This window comes from Terrapene carolina, unplaced genomic scaffold (genome assembly GCF_002925995.2).
Source record: "Terrapene carolina triunguis isolate 2854851 unplaced genomic scaffold, T_m_triunguis-2.0 Scaffold34029, whole genome shotgun sequence".
NCBI lineage: Eukaryota > Metazoa > Chordata > Testudines > Emydidae > Terrapene > Terrapene triunguis.
The window spans coordinates 1,927,354-1,953,737 of record NW_020698380.1 but is presented as its reverse complement, the minus strand read 5'-3'; the positions used below and the strand labels follow the sequence as shown (position 1 = coordinate 1,953,737).

Sequence of the window (26,384 nt, the reverse complement as noted above, 5' to 3'; positions counted from 1 at the left end):
CATTTCCCAATTTAAAATATTTATATGTATAAACATAAGAAGAGATTTACAAAGTTGTAAAGATGGAGGGTCCTAAGAACAGAAAATTAATTGCTCAGGTAGACCTACACAAACCATCAGTGCTACGCTTTTATGGCAAGTTGTCATGTTCTACATGTTCACACTGTTGAGTAGGCATCACTTCAACAGCTTATTTATCAAAGACAGACATACACAAACAAGATGATCTTAAGAGTTTTAAAATGAAATTTCTTTTTTCCTCTAAGTGTAAGGCATTTAACTGAGAGTCTTCCACCAAAGTTGCCATATTTTCCCCTAGAGGGGAAACATTTCCTACTTACAAGGGAGGGAGCAGACAAAAGAATGCCAGAAAGATGGAATCAATTTTGTCTCTGGAAACAAAAAAGGTGGTATTGGCAACATTTGTTTTAAATACTTTAACTGCATGTGACCACATTATTAATTGGCTCTCGCACAGCATCACACCCTCGTCTTCTACCTTTCAATGCTCAGTAAGCAAAGTGTCTATTTCTCAGCTAACGTCCTCTTTTATGAAAGAAACTCACTGCCCAGTCAGAGCTATACACACCATTAGGAGGTCCAAAGATGTCTGTGTAGGAAGATGGCACTGTTGGCACTTACACAGATACCCTCACAGTCTAGAGACAGCATTACAGTCTACTCGGTTAGCAGAGACAGGCACAACAGAGAAAGAGGGTCTCCTTCACATTAATTATGCCATACAGGAAGCAGATAGAAACAAAGGCCAGTAAAGTTAACAAGTTAAAAAAAAAAAAAAAAAAAATCAGAAAAAAAGAAGACACTTCAGCCACCAGAGACATAGTATTATCTAAAATTGCAGAATACAGGGCTTTTTTTTTTTCTCTGCAACGAACAGCCTTTAATAGACATAAAAAGAGTTTCTGTTTTACGTTTTGTTTTAAACATTCATATAAAAATTATATAACAGTAGTGCTGAAATGTGGTTTTATTTTAGTGGAAATTCTTCAGACCACATACTGGTATGGGTCTGCCTTTCCTTGGTCTGGAGTAGCAAATGGGCTAAGCCATGCTATAGAGAACGGATGGCCAAATACTGCTTTCATGTTCATCCATTTTGTTTTTTTAGCCCATCTTCTCTCTTCCTTTTTCAATTGTTCTATTCCCTGAAAACAGAAATATCACACTTTCAGTCAAGCACTTAATTGCTGTGGTTCTGCTTTCAGGAAAAGGATCTCTCAATTACCCCTATCACATGGATGGAGTAAGAAAATACAAATTTACCTATTGAGAGCCTTTCCTTTAAAAAAGGATAGGAAATATTCCTTGGGAAAAAAAATTATTGCCATTTTTTAAAATCACATTTAAAAATATGCTCAAACCTTTAAAAAATACCCTACAATTGTCACATATGTCAATTTTAAAACAGAAATACAACATGTACTTTTATTGGATGAAAGCATTACATATGCCTAAGTTGGATAAGGGAAAGTTTTATATGAACCCATTTATATGTTTGCAGACAAAAAAAACCCAAGATAATCCCTATAATGTTCCCAGATTCATCATGCAAGTTCAGGAAATGGCCTATGTTCAGCATGGCTGAACGTACCCAGTGCCTCTTAAAACTGCTACCATAACATGCATGGGCAGACAGCAGGGCGAAAGAGTTAAATAAGTATACTGAACGGAGAGAAAAAATGGATATTGGTTTAGTAAAGATTAGAGGGAGAGCAAAAATAGGCTTTCAAGCAATCAGTTGAAACAGTTCTGAATCAATCACGTAAAAAAATCCTTATTATATTTGCAATCCATAAAATAAATTAGGTCTTAAACATACAGCTCTTGTTGCTATAAATGCATTGTTTGGTTTTGCTTTCAGTAGAGAATGATAATCCTTGATTCTAGCTGTCTTTAATTTAGGGCCTTTTCGCAAAATCATCTTCTTCCCATGTATTGTCAATACATGCATCCCCTGCACTGCAGCTCAGTGCACTGTAGAACAAGTGTGTGTCTTGAACTCCCAGTCCTGGAAGTTACGTGCAAGCAGGAGTGTGGGCAGCTCCAAAGAGGTGATGCCATCTCCATAGGTAACACAAGGAACAAAATTTCAGGTTCTGTCAGAAACTGATCTAGTCCTTTTCTAGCAGAGGAGAATCACCACTGTGGGGTATATATGAGAGGGTGGGGTGAGGAGAGGAGATTCTCAGAGCTTGAGTCTGTATTGGAGGAAACCTGCTCCACCCCAACAAGATGCAAGGTGAAAGAAGTAAAAAAGACCACATTTAATAGCATTTCATTTCTAAGTGTTCCTCAGCATAAGAATCACATGCCAGATAGACGCAACCTTGATGCTAACAAATTGACAATGATGTGTAACACGGGTGGCATAGAAGAAAGTTGTAAAAGAATAAAAGCCTGCCCCTACCTTTAAAAACTCAGGACTCTATATTCAGGAACCTATATCCATATGTACAAAAATGATATATGTGACTATTTCTAAAGATGCCCAGCATGTATGAAAATCCGGGCACTTATTTAAGTGCCTAGCTTTAGGCACCCAAGTTTGAAAATTTTGGCCTGTATTTGTTGAAAATTCAGTAATGACTTCACAGACACCACCATTAATTTATATAAACTGATAAATTTTAATCTTGGTAGGAGCTAGTTGTTCAGCAATATACTCTCCTGGACCCTACTCAGCAGAAAATATCTGCAACTTTCCCTGGAACAAAGTAGACCTGAATGCAAGTGTCATGAAGCTAGCTGGGGAATGAAGACCTGAGAGAAGCAGACTGCTCTTGCATGGTCCTGAATGCCAGATTCTAACTTTGTTTAAACTCTCCTTAGACTTGCCCACTAAACACAGGGGTTCCCATACTGTGGGCTGCGGCCCATCGACAGTCCCGGGCAGTCTGCCATGGGTGGAGCTTGGGAGGACATTGCCCTGCAAACTGTATACGTTGGTGGAGTGCTGGCTGGTGATGACCCCTGCCCAGGGCTGGAAGAGCCCAGTGCCGCTGGCGGGTGGCAGAGGGCAAAGCAGAGCCGCCAGGCGATGGGCGGAGGGTGAGGAGAAGGGGCCAGCTCTGAGAGGCGACCGGCTCCCCGGGCAGTTGGATGGCTCCATCACTGTCGGGCCCCCTGGAGAATCAGGCCTTCGCCCTCCCCTCTGCCCCCGGGACTGGGGCTCGGCAGTGCTGCTCTGTTCCCACTTGGACAATGCTGTGATCGGGACCATCAGTTAATGGCTGGGCCCAACCTGAGCTCTTGCCTCTGCCCAACACAGGCAGCCCCTGAGCTCTTCCCTCATTCCCGGCAGGGGGTGCCTGTGAGGCACGACAGGGTGTTGGGTGGGTGATGGGGCAGGGCTACCAGGTGATGAGCTCAAGGCACTCAGCAGGCTGCTGAGGCAGAAGGCGTTGGCAGGGGCTGGCAGTGGCCCCTTTGGCCTCTTGCTGGCCCTGGTCCCTGCTGAGGCGAGGGACCCCGCGGTGCCCCTCTCTCTGACAGACACGTGTTAACAGAGGGCCACAGTGCCCACTGCAGCTGCCCAGGTGGGCCTCAGGGGAAAAAAGTTGGGAAACCCCTGCACTAAGACACTCAGCAGTGGCCCCTTTAAGGTTGTCACTTCCCCCAACCTACCCAATTAGGGAAGGGCTTAGACTTCTGTTAAGCTATGACAGATACCCTGAGCACGATTGGTGAAGTCTGATATCATTCTCAAGGGTAAAAATACTATTACCAGTCAGGGACTTCACCTTTGTTGAAGAGGGCAGGATGCAGTGCTGAACAAGGGACTCTAGTGTTTCTGTGTAAGCTCCACATTGTTGCCTTAGCATCCTGGATAGCTTTCATGGCTGTGGAGCACAGCAAGGGTGCTGAATTTCTGTGTAGCTGCAGAGAGCTCCCGATTAAGTAAATTATAGAAAAGCCTAAACTGGAAATTTACAAAACAAAATTCTTTTTTCCACCTCATTGGTCTCATCTTTGCTTTTTAACACTTGAAGCTGTAAATAGTAACATTAGGTACTACCCACTGGAATCTTTAATGATTTCTTAGCAGCAAACACTCCACAGGGAGTCTGTTGTCTAAGATTCCCCATTCCACTGGGGTGAAACTCTCTGCAGAGTAATCCCAGTTACTTATGCTTGTTAAGATAAAAATATCACTCACTGTTGCTATAGTTGCAACATCCCCACACTACTCAACTTCTTATGCTAGCCATCCAGGAGTGACCTCAGCCACTGTGCAGGCTTAGTCTGCTTTATATCAGCAACAAAGGCTCCATGCATGCTAGGGCAGTGAAGCAGAACCACATGACATTTCACAGATCTTACAACTGTGAGCAGGGGAACGCAAGACCACGGAGAACTCACCGTTTCATCAGTGCAGATGGAGTGTACCTGGGTCCCAAACATTACAGATGTGAAGATGAGAAACAAGAGAGCCTCAAAACACAAGAGGATAAGAAGGATCACTGTAGTTGGTGGAGAGAAGGAGCTGCATTCTGTGAAAACATATGACAAAACAATGAATACTCAAAAATAAGGGACTAAGGAACAAAGCCCACACGTAAAACTACAAACACGTGTTACTAAGCAGTAAATTCTGCCATTGATATTACGTATCAGATTATCTCAAGTTCTCAACAGTTCGTCAAACAAAGTTCTTCTATCAAAATAAGAAACTGACATGACCGCCATAATCAGAGGCCTACAGAAAGGGTATGTGATTCCCAAGGAAGTGGGATACTGAGATAATTAGTACTGTTAATTTGAAGAAAAAGAAACTTGTGCTGTGATATGTATGGCATGCAATTTTCTTTTCCAACTAAGCCCCCCTCCAGTGCTCTCACCTGGACCCTACCACTTGCACATTCTATCTGTAGAGTTTTTACTAATTTTCTCTATGATGAAGTCAATTAGGAAAAGGCACCTCAAGTTAATGGTGAGGACACAGAGGAAACCAGAGAAGATTACTTCTGTAGCACCAATTGTCCATTATAAAAAGCACAGCATGTTCCTTTCATAACTGACTTTTGAAGACTGAGAAGGGTTATATATTCTTGGTTCTCTCAAACCCATCCCCTTTCCCCCATAAGGTTTATCTATACTGCAATGTCCCTGCAAGGTTAAGCAGGGTTTAAAAGGATAGCTGTGAAAGTCTTATGACTGGAATACTGGTATAGAGGGATATAGCTTGTTCAGGAAGAACCGGCAAGAGAAACAGGGAGGTGGTGTTGCATTATACATCAAGAATATATAAACCTGTTCTGAGGTTCACAAGGAGATGAGGGGCAGAAAGTCTCTGGGTAAAGATAAAAGAGGTAAAAAAAATAGGAGTGATGTCACAGTAGGGGTCTACTATAGACCTCCAAATCAGGTAGACAAATATCGATGAGGCATTTCCTGAACAAACAATAGAAATATCCAAAACACAAGACCTTGTAGTAATGGGGGACTTTAACTACCCAGACACCTGTTGGAAAAGTAATACAGCAAAACACAAAATTTCCAATAAAGTTCTTGGAGTGTACTAGGGACAACTTTTTGTTTCAGATAGCGGAGGAAGTAACCGGGGGGAGGGGGGGAGGAAGATGGAGGAGGGACAACCATTTTAGCTTAATTCTGACTAACAGGAAGGAATTGGTAACGAATCTGAAGGTGGAAGGCAATTTGGGTGAAAGTGATCATGAAATGATAAGTTTTATAATTCTAAGGAAAGGAAGGAGTCAGAGGAGCAAAATAAGGAAAATGGACTTCAAAAAAGCAGACTTTAACAAACTCAGAGAAGTGGTATATAAGGTCCCATGGGGGAAAAAAAAATCTAAGGGGAAAAAGTAGTTCAGGAGAGCTGGAAGTTTCTCAAGGAGACATTATTAAAGGTGCAACTGCAAACTATCCTGATCCAAAGGAAAGACAGGAAGAATAGTAAGAGGCCAATATGGCTCCATCAGAAGTTGTTTAATGACCTGGAAATCAAAAAGGAATCCTACAAAAAGAGGAAACATGAACCCATTGCTAAGGAGAAGTACAAAAGAACAGCATAAGAATGTAGGGACAAAATCAGAAAGTCTAAGGCATAAGTCCGTAGTGAGGGACATAAAAGGCAAAGAAGAGGAGGTTCTTTAAATACATTAGGAGCAAGAGAAAAAAATGAAGGAAAGTATAGGTCCTCTATTTAGTAGGGAAGGAGAGCAAATAACTGATGAAGGCGGAGGTGTTTAATGCCTATTTTGCTTCAGTCTCCACTAAAAAGGGTAATGATGAGCAGATACTGAACACAAGTAATACTAACAACAATGGGAAGGAATGCAAGCCGAATAGGGAAAGAAACGGTTAAAGAAGATTTAGATAAGTTGGTTGTATTCAAGTCAGCAGGGCCTGGTGAAATTAATCCTAGCATACTTAAGGAACTAGCTGAAGCAATCTTGGAACTATTGGAATTGTCTTTGAGAACTCATGGAGGTTGGGGAGGTCCCAGACAACTGCGAAGGGCAAACATAGCACCTATCTTTAAAAGAGGAACAATGAGGACCAGGGCGGAATTATAGACCAGTCATCCTAACTTTGATACCTGGAAAGATACTGGTACAAATTATTAAACAGGGTTATAAGGAATAGCCAGCATGGATTTGTCAAGAACAAGTCATGCCAAACTAACCTAATTTCCTTCTTTGACAGGGTTACTGGCCTAATGGATTAGGGGAAGTTATAGACATGATATCCTGATTTTAGTACGTCTTTGACATAGTCCCATATGACATTCTCATAAGCAAACTAGGGAAATGCAGTCTAGATTAAATTACTATAAAGATGGGTGAGACACCGTACTCAAAGAATAGTTATCAATGCTTTGATATCAAACTGGGAAGACATATCTAGTGGGGTCCCGCAGGGTCAGTCCCAGATCTGGTATTATTCAGTATTTTGATAACGGAGGAACGTACGCTTAGAACATTTGCGGAAGATACCACGCTGGGAGGGGTTGCAAGCACTTTGTAGGACTGGATTAGAATTCAAAACAACAAATTGGAGAATTGCTCTGAATTGAACAAGATGAAATATAATAAAGATAAGTGCAAAGAACTTAAAGAGGAAAAATCAAATGCTCAATTACAAAATGGGGAATAACTGGCTAGGTGGTAGCACTGCTGAAAAGGCTCTGAGTGTGACAGTAGATCACAAACTGAATGAGTCAATAATGTGATACAGTTGCAAAAAAGACTAATAGCATTGTCCTGCTCTACTTGGCACTGGTGAGCCCTCAGCTGGAGTAGTGCATCCAATTCTGGGCATTACAGTGTAGGAAAGATACTGATAAACTGGAGAGAATCAAAAGAAAAGCAACAAAATTGGTAAAAGGTTTAGAAAACCTGATCTATTAGTCTTGAGAAAAGAAGACAAAGAGGGGACCAGATAATCTTCAAATATGCTAGGGCCACTATAAAGAGGAATGTGATCAATTGTTCTCCATGTCCACTGAAGGTAGAACAAGAAGAAATGGGTTTAATCTTCAGCAAAGGAGATTTAGATTAGATATTAGGAAAAACCTTCTAATTATAAGTGTAATTAAGCTCTGTAACAGGTTGGACAAACACCTGTCAGGGATGGTCTAGATTTATGTGGTCCTTCCTCAGTGCAGGGGGCTGGACCTGATGACCTCCTGAGGTCTCATCCAGCCCTGCATTTCTATGAGTCTAGGAAAGTGAGGGGGAAAATAAGAAAAAAGAAAAATGATACAACAAACAAAATTTAATTACTAGCTTATGAATTCATTCTAATATATTCTCAAAGTTCTGTGAAATCCAATAATGAGAACTGCTTAAAAACAGTTCTCTACCCACAAGTAAGCCACTTGCAGATATTGCCCTGACCAAGGATTCTAAATTTTACCAGACACCTAATACCCAGAGGCCAATACAAAAGATGAGGACCCCATCAATAGGGTCCAGGACCAGCAGTAACAACAGAAGCTCAGGTGCACCTCCCAGCTGCTTTCTACCAGGGTCCTATCCCTGAATCCTGCTCAGGGATTCCATACCTGAAGAAGAGAAGGAGCACGCTCATTATGAGCTCTCTAGAGCCTGATTATTTTGGAGAGGGAAAGGAACCCTCCTTTATTTTACCACTTTCACAGCCTCCTTCTGCCCACACTGGGCAGCTCCAAATTTTATCAGTTTAACTCTGTGCCTGCCTGGCAAAGTTATGAGCTGCAGGCTTGCAATGCATTAGTTCCTATTTGTAAGATTTTCTTCACAGTTCTAATGACTAAAATTGTAATTATTTTGAAGTGAAAGCTTAAATCCTGCAAAAATTGAAACATCCTCCTGCACGCAAACACACACACACACACACACACACACACACACACACACACACATCCATCCACCCCCTCTCCAAGATAAACTTTTCTACTTGGTATTGGCAAGTGGATTTCTCAAGCCCTGGCTCTTTTTAAAAATAAATCAATCTACCTAACTACTGTGGATTAAACCTGATGGTTTAAAGCAGCTTTGTGAAATTCTACTCATTGACTTGTCCAGCATGAGGTGTTTTATGTTTTTGGAGGGCAGGGGAAGTTGTTTGAACATGTGAGAGTGCATTTTTGCATCTGAGCTGATCAGTTTTCTCAACAGTTTTGTAGGGATCGTTTCCATTACCTGATTTAAAAAGAGCACATGCATTCTCCCCGTCTCACTTTAGCATGCAGGAATTATCAGTGACACATTCATGTAAACACTAATATTTTCCTATGTACTGACATGGAGCCTTAAGAGTCTATCTGTTCTCCACGTTATGTATGGTGTGTGTTTAAGTAGGACTTAACCCTTCATGACAGAAAATTCCTAACAGGATAGGTGGAATTTTAAAATTCCAGGAATGGTCACAAAAATAAAAAGTAGCTCATAATATTAACAGCATTCTCTGGCAACTAGCAGTAAAAAAAGCTGCCCTTCCCCTAAACTATATCACAATGCTTTCTCTACAGGTTAATTTGGTATTTGAAAGGAATACTTCGTCAATACTCACTTGTCCAGTCTTCTTCAAAGCAATACAGGAAGTGAAATCCCACCATGATTAGGGCATGCATGGAAATTAGTGCTATATACATCTGAAACACAATGTATTTAAAATATTTTTAAGCATAGCTGTAAAAGCTGCTTATACACATATGTCCAAATAAACTACATTTAAAATGTTACGGCTGCAAAGTCGAGCACTCAAAAATTAGGAAATGCCAAAACTAAGGTAAACGGCCTTAATTTGGCCCCCTTGTGTGTATGCATTCTGATACAATCTAGTTATATGATAATAACACCTAGCCCTTATATAGCACTTTTCATCAATGAAAGGATGGTCATACAAAGGAGGTCAGTATCATCATTCCTATTTCACAGATAGGGAAACTGAGGCAGAGAGAGATGCAGTGACTTGCCCAAGGTCACCCAGCAGGACAACAGCAGAGCTGGGAACAGATCCCAGGTTTCCTGAATTCCAGTTCAGCTATCTACCCACAAGGCCATGTTGCCTTTCATATACTATTTGTAGTCTCTACTGCACAATATAGTCTCTACTGATAATGTGCAAAATGAGATTTTTAGAGGCTCATAGCTTGGCCAAATTTGGGTGGATTTTCAGGGAGATAGCAAACGGCACATCCCTGATACCAGGACAACACTGTCAAATTTCAAGTCGCTGTTCCAAAGCATGGAGGTGCTAGGGCTTTTCAGTGTAACAGTTGTAAGTTTTTGGTTTTATTTTTACTATTGGCAAAATGTGTTTTTCCTTGATCTCATTCTGAAAAATAGCTAAACCATTTTCATTGAAATTTAAAAATAAAATAAACAAATAAATAAATAAATTTAAACATGAGGCAGACACTTAGCATGGAAAATTTTAAATTGTTACCTATAGGCATTTCTACCCCCACCACTTGCAACATACACACATATACGTAGGAAGGTTTTCATTGTAGTGGTATAGAATGAGACAAATACTAACAAATATGGGAACATAATATCTTCCAAATGAGGTGCAAGTGAAAGACAATGGAAAAATATTTTTCTTTTGATGCTTTTATATGCTACCATCCTTTCTCCTCCTGAGTCCTTAAAAAGATTAATAGAAAAACTTGTTTCATCTTTTCCTCAGACAGATTAGGTGTTTAATATAGTCCATTTTGAAAGAGAGACTCGTCAAATTTAGCTGAAACTGAAATCCAACATCCCACATTCGGGATGAACCAGCTAGGAATTGTATTCCAATCTGGATATTGAAAGGAGAGATATATTTATATTTCCCATTCCTCTCTCTAAAGCTAGTACAGGCTTAATCAGACAGAGGAGAGACTAGTCCAGTGGAAAAGTACCTGGTGTAAATATTTTCCTGTTTTCCCAACTAAACTAGGTATTGTGCCGCAAAAAGAAAGTTGACTAGCTGTGCCTCTGGCAATAGCAGAATACACCATACAGTGAAAAGCAAATTAAAGGGTTCATACATTTATTTTCAATTCTTACTTCAAGTCTGACTGAAGACTTGCACTTATTTCCTAATATCATAACAGACCATCTTCTACCTAGAGATTTACCATAAAAGATTACTGATAAAATGGAACAACACTAAAAGTCAATTGTGCAAGCTGTAATATTCTCTTGACATTAATTTTTTGGGTGAAATCCTGGGATTTTTGTCATTGACTTCAATGGAGCCCAGATTTCGCTGTTTACGTGGTAATTAAGTTTGCACTCCCATACTTTTGCTCTATATACAGTAGATACAGTACACAGTAAGAAAATCAGAAGCATTTCTGCCTGATTTTTGAGTGCCAACATTGGCTACTTACAAGTATAACCCTTGTAATCCCTGCCAAAAATATGAGGTTTCTCTCCACCCTGGCAGCAAAGAGGTAACAGCAAATGCAATAAGGAGGCACAATCTTATTATTATTTGTATTACTGTAGCATCTTGGAACCCTAGTCATGGACCTGAACTCCATTGTGCAAAGTACTGTATAAATAAAATATTAATACAGAACAAAAAGTCAGCCCCTACCCCAAAAAGCTGATTGAGACTTCACTATTATTACTGTGGAGTATTTTGTGAGATATATTTACTGCTACGCTGTGTATTATACCAACTAATGCTACACAATTGACAAAATAAATGGCAAAGTACCTTTGGTGATGACTTATTCCTGTTCTTTTATTACATTTGCTCCCTAAATTATTTAATTTTGCTAATTTGTAATATATTTCCCAGTTGTGGTTCTACTTAAAATAAATATTATATATATATATATATATATATATATAAATATAATCTTCACAGCCGTTTAACAGTCATGGAATTTCATTGTCTCTGGTTGGACAGAAAAATTTACTCAATAAACAACTTACTGTAAACAGTACAAAGTACTTCTGGTTATTCTCTCCTACACAGTTATTAACCCATGGACAGTGATGATCCATTTTCCGAATACACCTCTTGCAAACACTGAAATAAAGAACAAAAAATCTTTATAGTGTGTGGTTTTCAGAAAATACAGCAAGAGTACAAAGAAAATATTGGGCACCTGGAAAACACACACACACACACACACACACACAAATTTGGCTACTTCTGTTCAAAATTGTCAACCATCCTATTGTCCCTAATTGCAGTCGTGCCAAAAGTAAATGGCAAATCACAACAAAGTAACATTATGATTAATGGTTCCACTAATATACAGAGATTGAACATTAAACTTAAGCAAATGAAATGAAATTGATTTAATCTAGTCTGGGTTTGACCTCCGGGCTCTGTGAGAGTTTCAAAGTAGTAGAATAAAAAATAAAATCATAGGATACAGCAATGGATAAACTTCTCAGAATAACCTTTGTAACAAATTACTGAAATTGTTCCTATTTATTAAATTTACTCTGACAGGAGCTTTATTAAAAAAAAATGGAAAATTCTAATTATTTTTTCAGAAAAATACCTGACAATGAAGTCAATCAGGCACTGGATTAATTTACCAGTGGGAGTCACTGAGACACCATCACCACAATTAAAAAATTAGATTTTAAGCACTCAGCAAAAGTGGGCAGAAGCACTAAAGTAACTATTCTAATTACAAATTCTAAAAAATAAAAGCTGCAAATGCATACTGTGCTTAGGAGTCAAACAATCAAAGATGATTAATTCATTGTAATGTTAGTTTCTCTTCGTTTACTAGTCACTGCTGCTTCACTGGCATTTTAAATCTCCAACTAACATCATAAAAGCCTTTTTGCTCTTCTATCATATGATACAGCAGTGAAGAAAGCCAGTCCCCTGGTGCTAAAATGCACAAAAAAGTATGAAAACCGAATTTGAAAATCAGGAATATGTGGTTTCACAACAACCCTCACAGGATTTAAACAGAGAAATGGAGGGTTCTGCTTATTATATTTTTCTTATTATAAAGTTAAACTGTTTTGACCTTAAAGAAAAAACTCAAACGCTTAAAGAAACTAATTACAAGAATGCACTGACAATAAAACAACAACAAAAAAGTTAATAAATATTAACATCCCTATTTTGAAATAGTCAAGTATTTATTACAGATCTTGGAAGGAAGCAGTCCCCAAAGGCAAGAAATAAAATTCCCAAGATGCAAATAAGCAACTAAGATCTTGATCTTGGATGTCAGACTGGGCAGTCTCAGGACCAGCAGGCTTTGCAGGATTGGGCCCTAAGATTTTTTCTCCTCAAGCAGACAAAGTTACTCAGGTCAATATTTGCCCCCAGATTAGTCATCACTAACACAAGAAGCTTTGTATTGCAGGAAGTAGCTTAAAGTTATTGTGATTTAAAAATATGTGTATTTAAAAGGGCACCCTAACTTAAAAATAAAATTAGTTGCTTTAAAATTGTCCTTTTGATGACACACACCACCTATGGTGACTAAGATAGACAAAATTAGTTTTTCCGTCGGTTTATTAGATGTGTGCATGTGCACCTTTGGGTATAATCAGTTTTACTGTCTTATTGTTTGTCAGTTTCATGTCCTGTCTCATGCACTATTCTGCTGGTAGCTCACATGCACATTCTTCCCATCACAGCAGTAGAGCCTGTTCTGTGTATAAGTCCAGGGCTAGAGAGGCTCTTCTCTTCCCTGGACCGCTGGCTATAGGCCCAAGAAAGACTATTCTTTACTCCCCAAACCTCTACAGAGGGCAAGAGAGCACTATCAGAAAGAGGTAGGGAGCAGGGCATGCCCAGCAGTACCTTCATCAATGAACTCCCATGTGGGTGCAAGAGAGCACAAGGAGAGTAAGGGAAGCCTCTTTCTTTCCCTACACTCATTCACACAGCTAGGGAGTACCGGGAGGCACAGTGAGGGAGCAAGTCGTCCTCTTCATTACCCCTTGGATCCGTTTATGAGCCAGAGGGCATACCACAGGAGGAACGGGTGCCCTTTCCCCAGGCTGCTCCACAAGACCTTGGAGATAGACAAGATGACTAGCTGGGAAGCAGGTATCTACCACCTACTCTCTGCAGCACTCGGGGGGAAGCCAAGAGACACTGGGTTGAGAGGCGAGGGAAGGAGTCCCCTCCGGAGGGATGACGTGGAGCAGCCAGGCCAAGAGGGGAGAGAGACAGTAACCCACTCAGGAGTCCTAAGGAGTAGGGATGAGAGGCAGCCAGGGGCTGGAGCTATGACATCACCTGCAGGAGCCAATGGGGGGACAGGGTAAGAGCTGGGGCTGAAGTAAATTCCAAGAGCTGAGACTAGGGTAAGGCAGGGAGTGGGAAGCAGCAAAGACCCTCCACCCTCAGACGCTTCAGGCTAGATGGCAAAGACAGGGCCAAAAGGTTAGTAGGGATCACCCTTCTTCCTTCCCAGGAGCAGGGCCAGAAGGAGCAGTTAGTTGCGTGCAACTGCCTCATACAAGCATGTGAACAGCAGGAACTCTCAAGCACATGGCAACCAACACCCTCTGCTGTGCATGCATATGATCCTGCTGTGAGACACCCACACACAGAACAACAGGGAAATATTTATTTATTTTAAAAGATTCCCATGGACTTCAATGGGCATTGGAGATGGCCTGAGAACTAGTGATGTAAAATGTTAACCAGTTAACCAGTAAGCATTAGTCTTACCGGTTAACCCACCTTAACTGTTAACCCCTGGTTAACATTTTACTTCCCTAGTTAGCAGAAAAGGGTTGTTGGTGGTGGAAGCTATAGCTCCCCCAAATCTAAAGAGACAGATGGCGGCACAAGGCAGCATAACCGCCCAGAGTGAAAGTAACTGCAGTCCTTTCATGGAAATCCTCTAGGAATACACTGGGGGGAAGGGGAATGATGAAGCTCATACAGATCCTTTAACTACTTACTGAAACAAAGTAAGGGGGGCGGGGGAAGCCCCAACTCTCCACAACAGGTATAATTTAGGTTCCATAATTTTGGTTTGTCCTTTGTAAATCAAAATATGGAAATGATTCTAAATCTGAAATTAAATTACCTGTATTTAAAGCAAGTTTTAAATTAATTTAGTAGTAATAAAAAGGGCTAATTAAAGCCAAAGTCACAAATGCCATCAGGTCTGTGAATGAAGACACTAGTACTTTGAGACATACCACATTTTATGGACTTTTCTCAGTTCACTCTTTTACCCATTTCTCTTCCTGTTTCATTCCCACTTACCCATACCGTATATCACCGATTATCTTGACAACAGAGGACCCAGTGACAGACTAGCAAAGTAAGATTTAATACAATCAGAGCTATATCAACCTTCTGCAGTCTTGCTGCTTATAACTGCAACTATAACTTTAATGTGCTCACCGTTGAGCAGTGTGCAACAGCCTTCCTTGTATTTATACACCACTCTCCCAGAAAAAATACTTTCTTTTAAATAATAATATATTTCATAACTGTGAAAAAGTGATTTAAAAATAATTAAGATATTTTTATGCCTTTTAAAATTTCACACTTGTCATGGACAAGTGACTGACATTCTTGAAGAAATTTGGTCCACAAATAAACAATGACAAAGAAAGTAATGTGCATGACTCACATGTCATTTTCAATTGCTTTTAACCACTGGTGAATAATTCTTGTTCAAATGTGACTGTGACCCAGAGATCTCTTTGTACCAGATGGGGGTACATAAGGGTTAGAGGGATCCTCTTGCCTTCACAAAATCCCCTGGCAATGATTTCCACAGGTTGACTGTGCGTGTGTGAAGAAATACTTCCTTTTGTTTGTTTTAAACCTGCTGCCTATTAATTTCATTTGGCGACCCCTAGTTCTTGTGTTATGAGAAGGAGTAAATAACACTTCCTTATTTACTTTCTCCACACCAGTCATGATTTTATAGACCTCTATCATATCCCCCCTTAGTCGTCTCTTTTCCAAGCTGAAAAGTCCCAGTCTTATTAATCTTTCCTCATACGGAAGCCATTCCATACCCCTAATAATTTTTGTTGCCCTTTTCTGAACCTTTTCCAATTCCAATACCTTTTTTGAGATGGGGCGACCACATCTGCATGCAGTTTTCAAGATGTGGGCATACCATGGATTTATACAAAGGCAACATGATATTTTCTGTCTTATTATCTATCCCTTCTTAATGATCCCAACATTCTGTTAGCTTTTTTGACTGCCGCTGCACATTGAGTGGATGTTTTCAGAGAACCATCCAAAATGACTCCAAGATCTCTTGCTTGGGTGGTAACAGCTAATTTAGACCCCATCCTTTTATATGTATAGTTGGGATTATGTTTTCCAATGTGCATTATTTTGCATTTAACAACACTGAATTTCATCTGCCATTTTGTTGCCCAATCACCCAGTTTTGAGAGATCCTTTTGTAGCTCTTCGCAGTCTGCCTGGGACTTAACTACCTTGAGTAGTTTTGTATCATCTGCAAATTTTGCCACCTCACTGTTTACCCCTTTATCCATATCATTTATGAATATGTTGAATAGGACTGGTCCCAGTACAGACCCCTGGGGAGGCACCACTATTTACCTCTTTCCATTCTGAGAACTGACCATTTATTCCTATCCTTTGTTTCCTATCTTTTAACCAGTTACCGATCCACGAGAGGACCTTTCCTCTTATCCTATGACAGCTTAAAATCTGACTGTTGCTAGATGCTTCAGAAGAAGTTAACAGAACAGAGCAATTTATCGAGGGACCCTTCCACCATCAGCCACCAGAGTTTTAGGGACACCCAGAGCATAGGGTTGCATCCATGACCATCTTAGCTAATAGCCACTGATGGACCTATCCTCCATGAACTTACCTAACTCCTCTATGAACTTACTTGGGCTGTGTAAAGGGAGGGCAGGAGAGTATCAGCTTCTGATGCTCGCCTCACAGCACAGTCCAGGTGGGGAAAGTGACCTGGATGCAGGGAGTCCCGGCATTGCTCCTCACTCCTCTGATCATAGCCTCCTAAGGGGGTGCGGAGGAATGTTGGGAGGAGGGGACGAGTAGTATCTGTGCATCACCGCTCACACTCCCGCCCCACATTCCGCTGCCGGGAGAAATCTGGGCACCCCCCATGCGTCACCTCTGCGAGTTTGCAGCGCTCCCCTGCCAGCTGGCAGCCCACACCTCTGCACTGCCTCACAGCACCCCTCTTTCCCCCTCCCACCATGGCACTCTGGGCAGTCGCCCTCGTGGCCCACCCCTGACTCTGGCTGTGTGTGAAGTGGAGCTATGTTCTAAGTATTAGTAAGAATTAGTAAGCTGTGGTGTGCTGTTCCTTTGAGACAGCAGGCCTGGTAATTCTGTGAGTGTCCAATGAAACAGGGGCTGGACACTAAAGGGGATTCTCGCAGGACTCAGGGATTGGTGTGTCCCTATTGCTAACCTGTAAAGAGAGCACAAGACCTGGAGGGAAGTGCTTGTGTTGCCAGTAGGGTCAAGGAGCTGACCCCAAGCAAAGTGCCTCACAATCAGAAAGCATCATAATGTCACAAGGCACAATATCAAAGCATTCTGGGACATGCTACATTTTATGGTCTTCGTTGAGCACTGGGATTTTCAGAGGAGCTTAAGAGAGTTAGGCACCCAACTCACATTAGGGTTCAATGGGAGTTAGGTGGATAAATCCTTTAAGCCCCCTTGAAAATCCCATCCTACAACATGTATCTGACGAAGTGGGTATTCACCCACGAAAGCTTATGCTCCAATACTTCTGTTAGTCTTTAAGGTGCCACAGGACTCTTTGTTGCTTTTTATATCCTACAACAGTACACTGGTCCACCACATAAGTGCTTTCTTTTAATCCTGAACCACAGCATCACATCATTAAATCACAACACACAAGTGACTGTACCTGCAGTGATGTGCTCTGTCTGGTTTGATGCTACAGCATTTTGGACACTTATAAACAACCTGTCCTGGCTTCAGCTGTAAGCTCTCAATGAATTCTTTTGTGGCATTACCTTTGGGCACAGCACCCTGGAAATGAAAACAAAGATTTCAGTACCCACAGTGTTCGCCAATAACATCAAGAGACCCAGTTCAAGCTCTTGGAAGGGAAGAGAGGTGCAAGTTTCCCTAACATCAACCACAATATTTCAGAATTTGATTGACCAAGAGAAAGATACAGAAAGGACACTATTGTAAGGCCATAATATAGTACATAAATAATAAGCAGGGTGTAATCCTTATCTGTTTACTTGGACGTATCATCTGACCTTGTGTCACAGCAAACTGGACATATGCATGTGTTCTCATAAAAGTTACACAACTGAAATGTTTTTGCTTACATTAAATGTTGCGGACAAATATATTTTGCATGTGTTCATAAACGTCCAATTTGTTTAGGGTTTTTTAAATGAGAACTTTTAGAGAGATGTTAAGTATACAAATACCACTTTAAAAAAAAAAGGCCCAGAAAAAAAATAAGACTAGGTAACATTCTTGCATTCACTATGATGGTGCAGTTTTTGAATTCTCCCCTTAAATATGCATCTTTAATATTGCTGAGTTAATGTTGCTGAAGGAACCTTAACTCTCAAAAGACAAGAAATTAAAGATCTCTAACCTTAATATTAACAATTTCACTGCAAAAATTTTAATTAAAAAAAGCCGGAAACATACCACATGAATGACTGCTAGTGTGGAGGTACATATATAAACAGGAGCCTACATTAAAATAAATCTTGTGTTAGGAAAGTAACATTACAATTGACTTTTGGTGGAAGAGTTTTTATAGCAACAATGCTTTCAACTACATTTTTGACACTGGACATGCTCTTCCCTGTAGTGATTGGCTCTTTGCTCTAGCCCCCCTGCTTCACAGTTTCCTCACCTCTGCCTCACTGCACCTATCCTGTCCTCATCATATCCCTTCTATGCCCCTTCTTTTGTCTTTCTGTTTAGCTGATGCGCTCATAACAAAACCCAACCAAAGAACTGACAAAAAACCTCAACACCCATTAGCCCCTCCGCCAGCCACCATATATAAATAAATGTGGAACTAACATGACATTTACTTATCACTCTACTTCTGCATTATGTCCTTTTCTCCTACCCTTTGTCTGCCTGTTCTATTTAGATTGGAAACTCTCTGTGGCAAGAACTGTCTCTTACTCTATGTCTATACAGTGCCTAGCACAATTGGACCCCATTGCCTGTTGGTTCTTAGGGGCCCTACTGTCTTTCAAATAATTTACAATAAAAAAAGAAATCCTTCAAAATATGAACTGTATGTAAATTGCTGCAGTGCTGTATTCCTGAGTCTGACGACAGAAACCTTGAGCACCTCCACTCCCGCTCATAGTTTTGCGAAGCAAGAGCATTATGAAGTGACCAAGAGTCAACTTTACAGTAAACAACAGTGAAACTGCCCAGAACTAGGTCAGTTCCCTGCTGATGTTCCTGAATAAGATGCAAGCTAAGCAATAAATACAGCCATTCGAGTTTTCATGGTGGGGGGTTTTATCCACAAAATGGAGCTTGGGGGAGGGATCAGTGTGGCAGAGACCCTTTCAACATTCCCAACACCAGCCACTAGACTCTGAAGGCAGAAGAGACAAAACTTACTCTCCTTTCCGTCAGCTAGAAGAACAATAATTTTAAATTTAATCTACTAGACAGATATGAAAGACAGGGCCATCAAAGAAGATTTAGGGATAGCACTTTGATAAAAATCCCCTTCCCAACAGTTCAGAGATGCGAGGAGGAAGGAGGGTAGGACTGCGTTTCTGACCAGGGCAAAGTCCCTGGATACTGCACTATCCATCTTGTGTTTCAAATCTAACCTTAGAATGTTTAACCTTCCAGTTACGAAGAGTCTGATACATTTTTGAAGCCACAGAGATATGGGCTGATATTATTAGGGGGATTTAATGCTAAAACAGACCAACAAATTAGTAGGTATACTCCAATAATTTCAGCTAAATCATTAATATGAAAAAGAAGCATAACATTTTTATTACAGAAGTCATCGTAATTTTTTCCCTACCCCATTCCGCTGTAGTGACATTTGATGAGACAGACAATTGAAACAAGTTTTTCTAGCTTTCCGGCTTGTCAGGTCATGACAAGCCACAAACAACATATCTAGTACTGGTGAGTAAAAGGGTGGTAGTCTCTCTCTCTCTTCCCCTTTTCACACTAATAGGAAGCTGTTCATACCAGGCTCAAGAGAATCTGAGATTCGGTCCTTTACATTTGGTGAGTTAATCTGACACAACAGAATGATATATTAGCATACCACAACACCAAGCTTACTGATCACGATGACACAGACAAGTTATTTAAATCTGCTATTCACCAAGGGCCCAAGTTACTCTATATCTGGCAGGCAAGAAAAACGTAACAGTATACTTACCGGATCTGATAGCATAGCTCGAAAATGTGAAGCCAAAGCCAGGAAAGCCAACATGTTGAACAATATCCCATTGATCACACTATAAATATAGTCTCTTGATGGAACTAACATAACAAGAAGGACTACAAAGTCTGCATAGAAGACAAGCATCCAGGTAACAACAGCACATGCAATACCACAGCCATCTCGAATAAACCACATTGTTCCCAAGGAACTATGGCTAGGAGGTGGAACACACTTGTCTGGCTGGAGGTATTCAGGTTTCCTCTCAATATCTCTGAAGCGGTGGATTGGAGTAATCATCATAGATTATAATGTCCATACTTGAATGTGAAAAAGAATCAAAAATAGTCGTCTTCTGCTTTACAAATGAAACTCAGAAAGCTCCTTCTACATAACGGTATGAGAAGCATGTAGAAGATTCCAGGCTGCAGAAAGGGAGCTGAAAACCAAAAAGAAAGTCAATAAATATAAAACTGTGTTTTAGAGATAATCTAACGTTTATAGAGAACTTCTTGTCCAGAAGGAGCCCAAGGGCTTTTCAAACTTTATCAGAAGACTTATAAATTATACATAGGAATCCCTTAACCCACCACTGCAATGCATCCACTGCTGGGGAGAAACGCTTCAACTATTTAACAAAACACAGCACAGCAGTTAGGTAGGAGCTGGTAGGAGCAGCTGCAGAAGCAGCCAAACCAGGGACTGCAGCACTGGGAGAGAAGTAGGTTAAATGGGCCCAGCCAGGGCCGCTCCTCCCCCTGGCATCCCCTCAGATGCACAACTGTGAGATTCCGCCACACTCTGAGGAAACTACTGCCCACCCTCCACACCTGGTCTTGGGGAAAACCTGCAGAGAAAAAGCAGCCAGAGACTCCAGCTGGAGCAGCAGCCAAATGTTTGGGCATTCAGAGAACTTTGTATAGTTCTGACGGGACTTTCTCTGCCCTGTGCTGATTGGCTGTTTGCTCCAGCCCTCTCCTTCACTGTCTCTTCACCTTAAGCTTTACTCCACCACCTGCCCCTCTTATCCCCTTCACCCCCTTGATGTCCCCTCTCCCCTTTTTCCTTTCCATTTATGTTATCCCCTCCTAATTAAACCCACCAAAAAAAAAATTTAAACATTTCCCAAAAGATGTTAGCTATCATCACATTGTTCACTCTGCTTTCATGTTAACACCCATTTCCTTCACGCGGTGCCCGTCTTGTCTGTTTAGATTGTAAGCTCTTCAGGGCAGGGGCTGTCTACTACAGTACTCCGTGTCTGTACAGTACCTAGCACAATGGGGCCCAATCCAGTTGGTCTTTATGCACTACCATAATGAACATGATTAATAATAATAAAATAGGAAGTGAGGATCATATCCAACTGAAACAGCAGGGGAATTTAACTCTGTAGAACTTTCTTACTCAAACTGAAATCTGACCATGTTCCAATGTTAACAGCTTTAACAACACTTACATAAAAATGCATGAGATTTTTAATTACCACAAGAGAACAGCTCCCCAGTTTCACATCTCATCCAAAAGACTGATGATCATATACGTTGCCCTATAAATTACGTGTAACTGAACACATGGTATTAACAAGCAAACTACATTCAGCCATAGCAACACAAATACATCCTATGTGGTAGGCAATTTTTTCCCTAGACCATTTGTTACAATTTCCGAATCTTTTCTTTTCTGTATTTATACCTTCTTCTTCAATATCAAACTGGAAAAATCTTCCTACAGAAAGCTACATTGGGAGATTTCTAACATTCAGAAGAAAATGATTTTTCTCACACTTTGTTGAAATGGGTCACTTTTGCCAAAATGTAGCGAGGTCGGTTGTATACATGATTGCTATGTTTGGTGCATATTGACAACATCGACCATCTGGTGAGGATGACTGTCACTAACAAACCCTTGAGCAGGAATAAATTCCCCAATAGAATGGAGTCCTTTTTCCCCCATAAAGAACATGTGTTCTAGTGCAGATAAAACAATATCAAAACAACTGCTAAGGTATCTGGTAGATTCTGAACTACAGCACGTTTATCTGGCTTCCATTATAAACCACTATTTCTAGGATTTTATCGCCCTTTTAAAAAGGATCTATATTACAGTTTCCCATTAAAAGTCAATATCTTAGTCTGGAAATATATATTTTAAGTAGGGTTGTCGATTAATCGCAGTTAACAAAAAAAAATTAATTACGATTAATCGCAGTTTTAATTGCACTGTTAAACAATAGAATACCAATTGAAATTTATTAAATATTTTGGATGCTCTTCTATATTTTCATATCCATTGTATTCTGTGTTGTAATTTAAATCGGTGTATATTATTTTTTATTACAAATATTTGCACTGTAAAAATGATAAACAATAGAAATAGGATCTTTCAATTCACCTCATACAAGTACTGTAGTGCAATCTCTGTCGTGAAAGTGCAATTTACAAATGTGGATTTTTTTTTTGTTTGTTACATAACTGTACTCAAAACCAAAACAATGTAAAACTTCAGAGCCTACAAGTTCACCCAGTCCTACTTGTTGTTTAGCCAATTGCTAAGACAAACAAGTTTGTTTACATTTACAGGAGATAATGCTGCCCTCTTCTTATTTACAATGTCACCAGAAAGTGAGAACAGGCATATTTGCATGGCATTTTTGTAGCTGGATTTGTAAAGTATTTATGTGCTAGATATGCTAAACATTCCTTTGCCCCTTCATGCTTCGGCCACCACTCCAGAGGACATGCTTCCATGCTGATGCGCTCATTAAAAAAATAATAATGCATTAATTAAATTTGTGACTGAACTCCTTGGGGGAAAACTGTATGTCCCCTGCTCTGTTTTACCCAACATTCTGCCATATATTTCATGTTATAGCCGTCTCGGATGATGACCCAGCACATGTTCATTTTAAAAACCCACACACTGCAGTTTTCACAAAATGCAAAGAACGTACCAATGTGAGATTTCTAAAGATAGCCACAGGACTGGACTCAAGGCTTAAGAATCTGAAGTGCCTTCCAAAATCTGAGAGGGATGAGGTGTGGAGCATGCTTTCAGAAGTCTTAAAAGAGCAACACTCCTAAGCGGAAATTACAGAACCCAAACCACCAAAAAAGAAAATCAACCTTCTGCTGGTGGCATCTGACTCAGATAATGAAAATGAACATGTATCGGTCCGCACTGCTGTGAATTGTTATCGAGCAGAACCAGTCATCAGCTTGGACACACGTCCCCTGGAATGGTGGTTGAAGCATGAAGGGATATATGAATCTTTAGCACATCTGGCACTTAAATATCTTGTGACGTCGGCTATAATAGTGCCATGAGAATACAGTGTCACCTGAAAGTGAGAACAGGCAAACAAGAAGCAGGCAGCATTATCTCCTGCATATGTAAACAAACTTGTTTGTCTGAGCAATTGGCTGAACAAGAAGTAGGACTGGGTGCACTTGCAGACTCTAAAATTTTACATTGTTTTATTTTTGAATGCAGTTTTTTGTACATAATCCTACATTTGTAAGTTCAACTTTCATGATAAAGAGACTGCACTACAGTACACCTCTACCCCGATATAACACGACCCGATATAACACGAATTCGGATATAACGCAGTAAAGCAGCGCTCCGGGGGGGGCGGGGCTGCGTGCTCCGGCGGATCAAAACAAGTTCGTTATAACGCGGTTTCACCTATAACGTGGTAAGATTTTTTGGCTCCCAAGGACAGCGTTATATCGGGGTAGAGGTGTACTTGTATTAGGTGAACTGAAAAATACTATTTCTTTTGTGTGTGTTTTTTTACAGTGCAAATAGTTGTAATCAAAAATAAATATAAAGTGAGCACTGTACACTTTATGTTCTATATTGAAATTGAAATCAATATATTTGAAAATGTAGAAAACATCCATAAATATTTAAATAAATGGTATTCTATTACTGGTTAACAGTGCGATTAATTGCGATTAATTTTTTTAATTGCTTGACAGCCCTAATGTTAAGATTTTAAAGTCAGTGATTTTTTAAAAAAATAAGAGAATAGTTTTATTGACTCAAGTTTTTTTTTTTTTTTTTTTTTTTTATATTAGCTAAAAATTGAGATAAGAAAATCTTGGCAAGAGAGCAATCAATTTGGTTTAATGACTTAATATTTTCAAAAAGTTATTGCATGTGTACAGTAGCTGCTTTTCAAAGTCTAACATGCCAGGTGTGTTTTTAAATCCAGAGACAAGTCAAAAAAATGTTACATGATGCCAAAATACATATGTACACAAACCATAAGTGCTCCTAAAGAGCCATTGCCATCCTTCAATATAAAAACCCACCTTTCAGCAAAGAGATTTTAACAGTCCCTCTCTCCTCTGTATCAGGATGGAAAAATGCACTCTTCCATTATTTTTTTTGTTTTTTTGCAGCACCTTCCAAATAGATGAGTAATCCTAATATTTAGAAGTAGATGCAGAAAGTTAACCACTTGTAGAGGACTATTAAATGCAAGGTAGAAGGGACTGTTAAAATCTCTTTGCTGAAAGGTGGGTTTTTATATTGAAGGATGGCAATGGCTCTTTAGGAGCACTTATGGTTTGTGTACATATGTATTTTGGCATCATGTAACATTTTTTTGACTTGTCTCTGGATTTAAAAACACACCTTTCAGCAAAGAGATTTTAACAGTCCCTTCTACCTTGCATTTAATAGTCCTCTACAAGTGGTTAACTTTCTGCATCTACTTCTAAATATTAGGATTACTCATCTATTTGGAAGGTGCTGCAAAAAAACAAAAAAAATAATGGAAGAGTGCATTTTTCCATCCTGATACAGAGGAGAGAGGGACTGTGTGTTCATCAAAAGTCAAATTGCTGAGTTTCTAGAGACAGAATGTATGCTGTGCCTAGTTTTCAGTTTAATTGTTAAAACCTGTCCAGCATCTCAGATACTCGAGATGGGTGTTAAAGAAAAAGTAGTCAGAAATACAGAAATATTTAGGACTTAACAAAACATGTTGTCAGAGAAACTTCATTTATTGTCTAGGTGAGAAATCAATGCATCTGCTGATCTGAAAACTTAATGCTGGATCCCAATATCAACCTGCATTACACAGGATGTGCATTTTAACTGAAAGGGTCCTCATTGACTTGGTCTGATCCTATGAATAGCTGTGAACTCCCTTAGACCCTGATTCTGCAAAATAGGTCCATGCTTAATTTTACTACCAAGTATTAATCCCATTGATTTCAGTGGGACTACTCATGGTAATAATGTTAAACACGTGAGTAAATTCTGCAAGGTCAGGGCCTTAATTGTTAGATAATATTACCATTGCCACTACTTGAAATCTGCCAACATTTAACTTTCTGAAGTACATATACACTTTCTGAAATTAGAGAATCAGAACGTTCCCATCTTGCCTTGGAATTTATGGTGACCTAATCTGACCTCATGCATAACATAACCCAGAGAGAGACAGAGACAGAAAAAGAATCTGACTTCTTGAAAGATTTGCAAATCTAGGTTATACTTAAAAATATAAACATGATCTCAGGTATAATTGTATCATTTCCTTTCACTTCAGTTTTTTTTAATTAAAAATATTTAAGAGACACTGTGGTTGTGCGAGTTTCATAGAAGCTATACCAATTCATTGACACTATTTAAAGAACTGCCAGATGTGGTACTGAAGTAATACTTTTTCAGTAACCAAAGGGATTAAATGCATGATCATTTATCTCACATCCCCAGCAGCTAAAGGTATTCTAGACAGGAAGTATACGGCTTTAAATAACTTAGTCTCAATAAAAATGTCACAAAAGAGCAAAAATATATGTTTTTAAATATACTGGAAACAATAACTATTTAGGAATCTGAATTTACCATTTCAACTGAAAGCTTCAGTGATTATACCTATGAAAACTAAATGAATCTTTTCAAATAAGGGTCTCTACTGTGATAGAAACTGGAAAGGAGGTTTATTTGCGTACCTGTAACTGTGAAAGGGTGATCTTGCTGCACCAGTTTTATGCAACATAAATCTTCTCCGTATCTAAGATGTGCCTGCCAAAATTTGCCCAAATGAATTCTACCAAGGGATCTGTTGGATAATTATAAAGAGACAGAAAACTTTAATGTTTTCTAGTTGCTTCTGTTAAGACTAAAGCGCTCTAGTTGATCAACAGGAGGGGAACTCATTGCCCTAGTTTACACTGAGAATTTTTAGCAGTTCAGCCACATTTGGTCTAGCCCCTAGGTGCTTCTCTAGTGCCAGCAACATGGAAGCAGTAGTACAGACTGGACATAGGTATTTTTAACACTTTGATTTCAACTTGCTGGAAGCAAGATCAGATGACACATAGGAAAAAGTTTTTCTGGCTTCACTAGCATTCCTTTCATTGCTAGCACTAGCGGAGCTGCACCGATGGTAGGACAACAGTTTGAGGTTTTCTTAAAAATTCTGTCATAAAAACAATTTTTCTGGGCAGAAAAACATTATAACCATGTTAAGGAACACTAATTTAGCTTAGGTACCTATCAAGGTTCAAACAACCGTGCTGCAAACTCC

General features: G+C 39.8%; 1 protein-coding gene across 1 annotated transcript; it reads right to left on the bottom strand.

Moving 5' to 3' along the window:
* Positions 1-518: 518 nt before the first annotated feature.
* LOC113405153 (palmitoyltransferase ZDHHC3) lies at positions 519-25,899 on the bottom strand. The gene is made up of 7 exons (XM_026646072.1): positions 25,807-25,899; positions 19,832-20,273; positions 17,327-17,451; positions 11,403-11,499; positions 9,037-9,118; positions 4,381-4,511; positions 519-1,166 (listed from the first exon to the last, which is right to left on the bottom strand). Exons 2-7 carry the CDS (start codon positions 20,135-20,137, stop codon positions 1,008-1,010), a joined length of 900 nt encoding a protein of 299 aa, XP_026501857.1. The 5' UTR covers positions 20,138-20,273; positions 25,807-25,899; the 3' UTR covers positions 519-1,007.
* Positions 25,900-26,384: the final 485 nt, after the last annotated feature.

What these genes read in the sequence shown, in the direction of transcription:
- LOC113405153 (XM_026646072.1), bottom strand. Translation starts at nt 20,137, where the DNA reads ATGATGATTACTCCAATCCACCGCTTCAGAGATATTGAGAGGAAACCT. An exon ending in GACAGAGCACATCACTGCAG is followed by an intron (nt 11,500 to 17,326) that starts GTACAGTCACTT and finishes TCTTTATTTCAG; the next exon opens with TGTTTGCAAGAGGTGTATTC. An exon ending in CCATCTGCACTGATGAAACG is followed by an intron (nt 1,167 to 4,380) that starts GTGAGTTCTCCG and finishes TTCTGTTTTCAG; the next exon opens with GGAATAGAACAATTGAAAAA.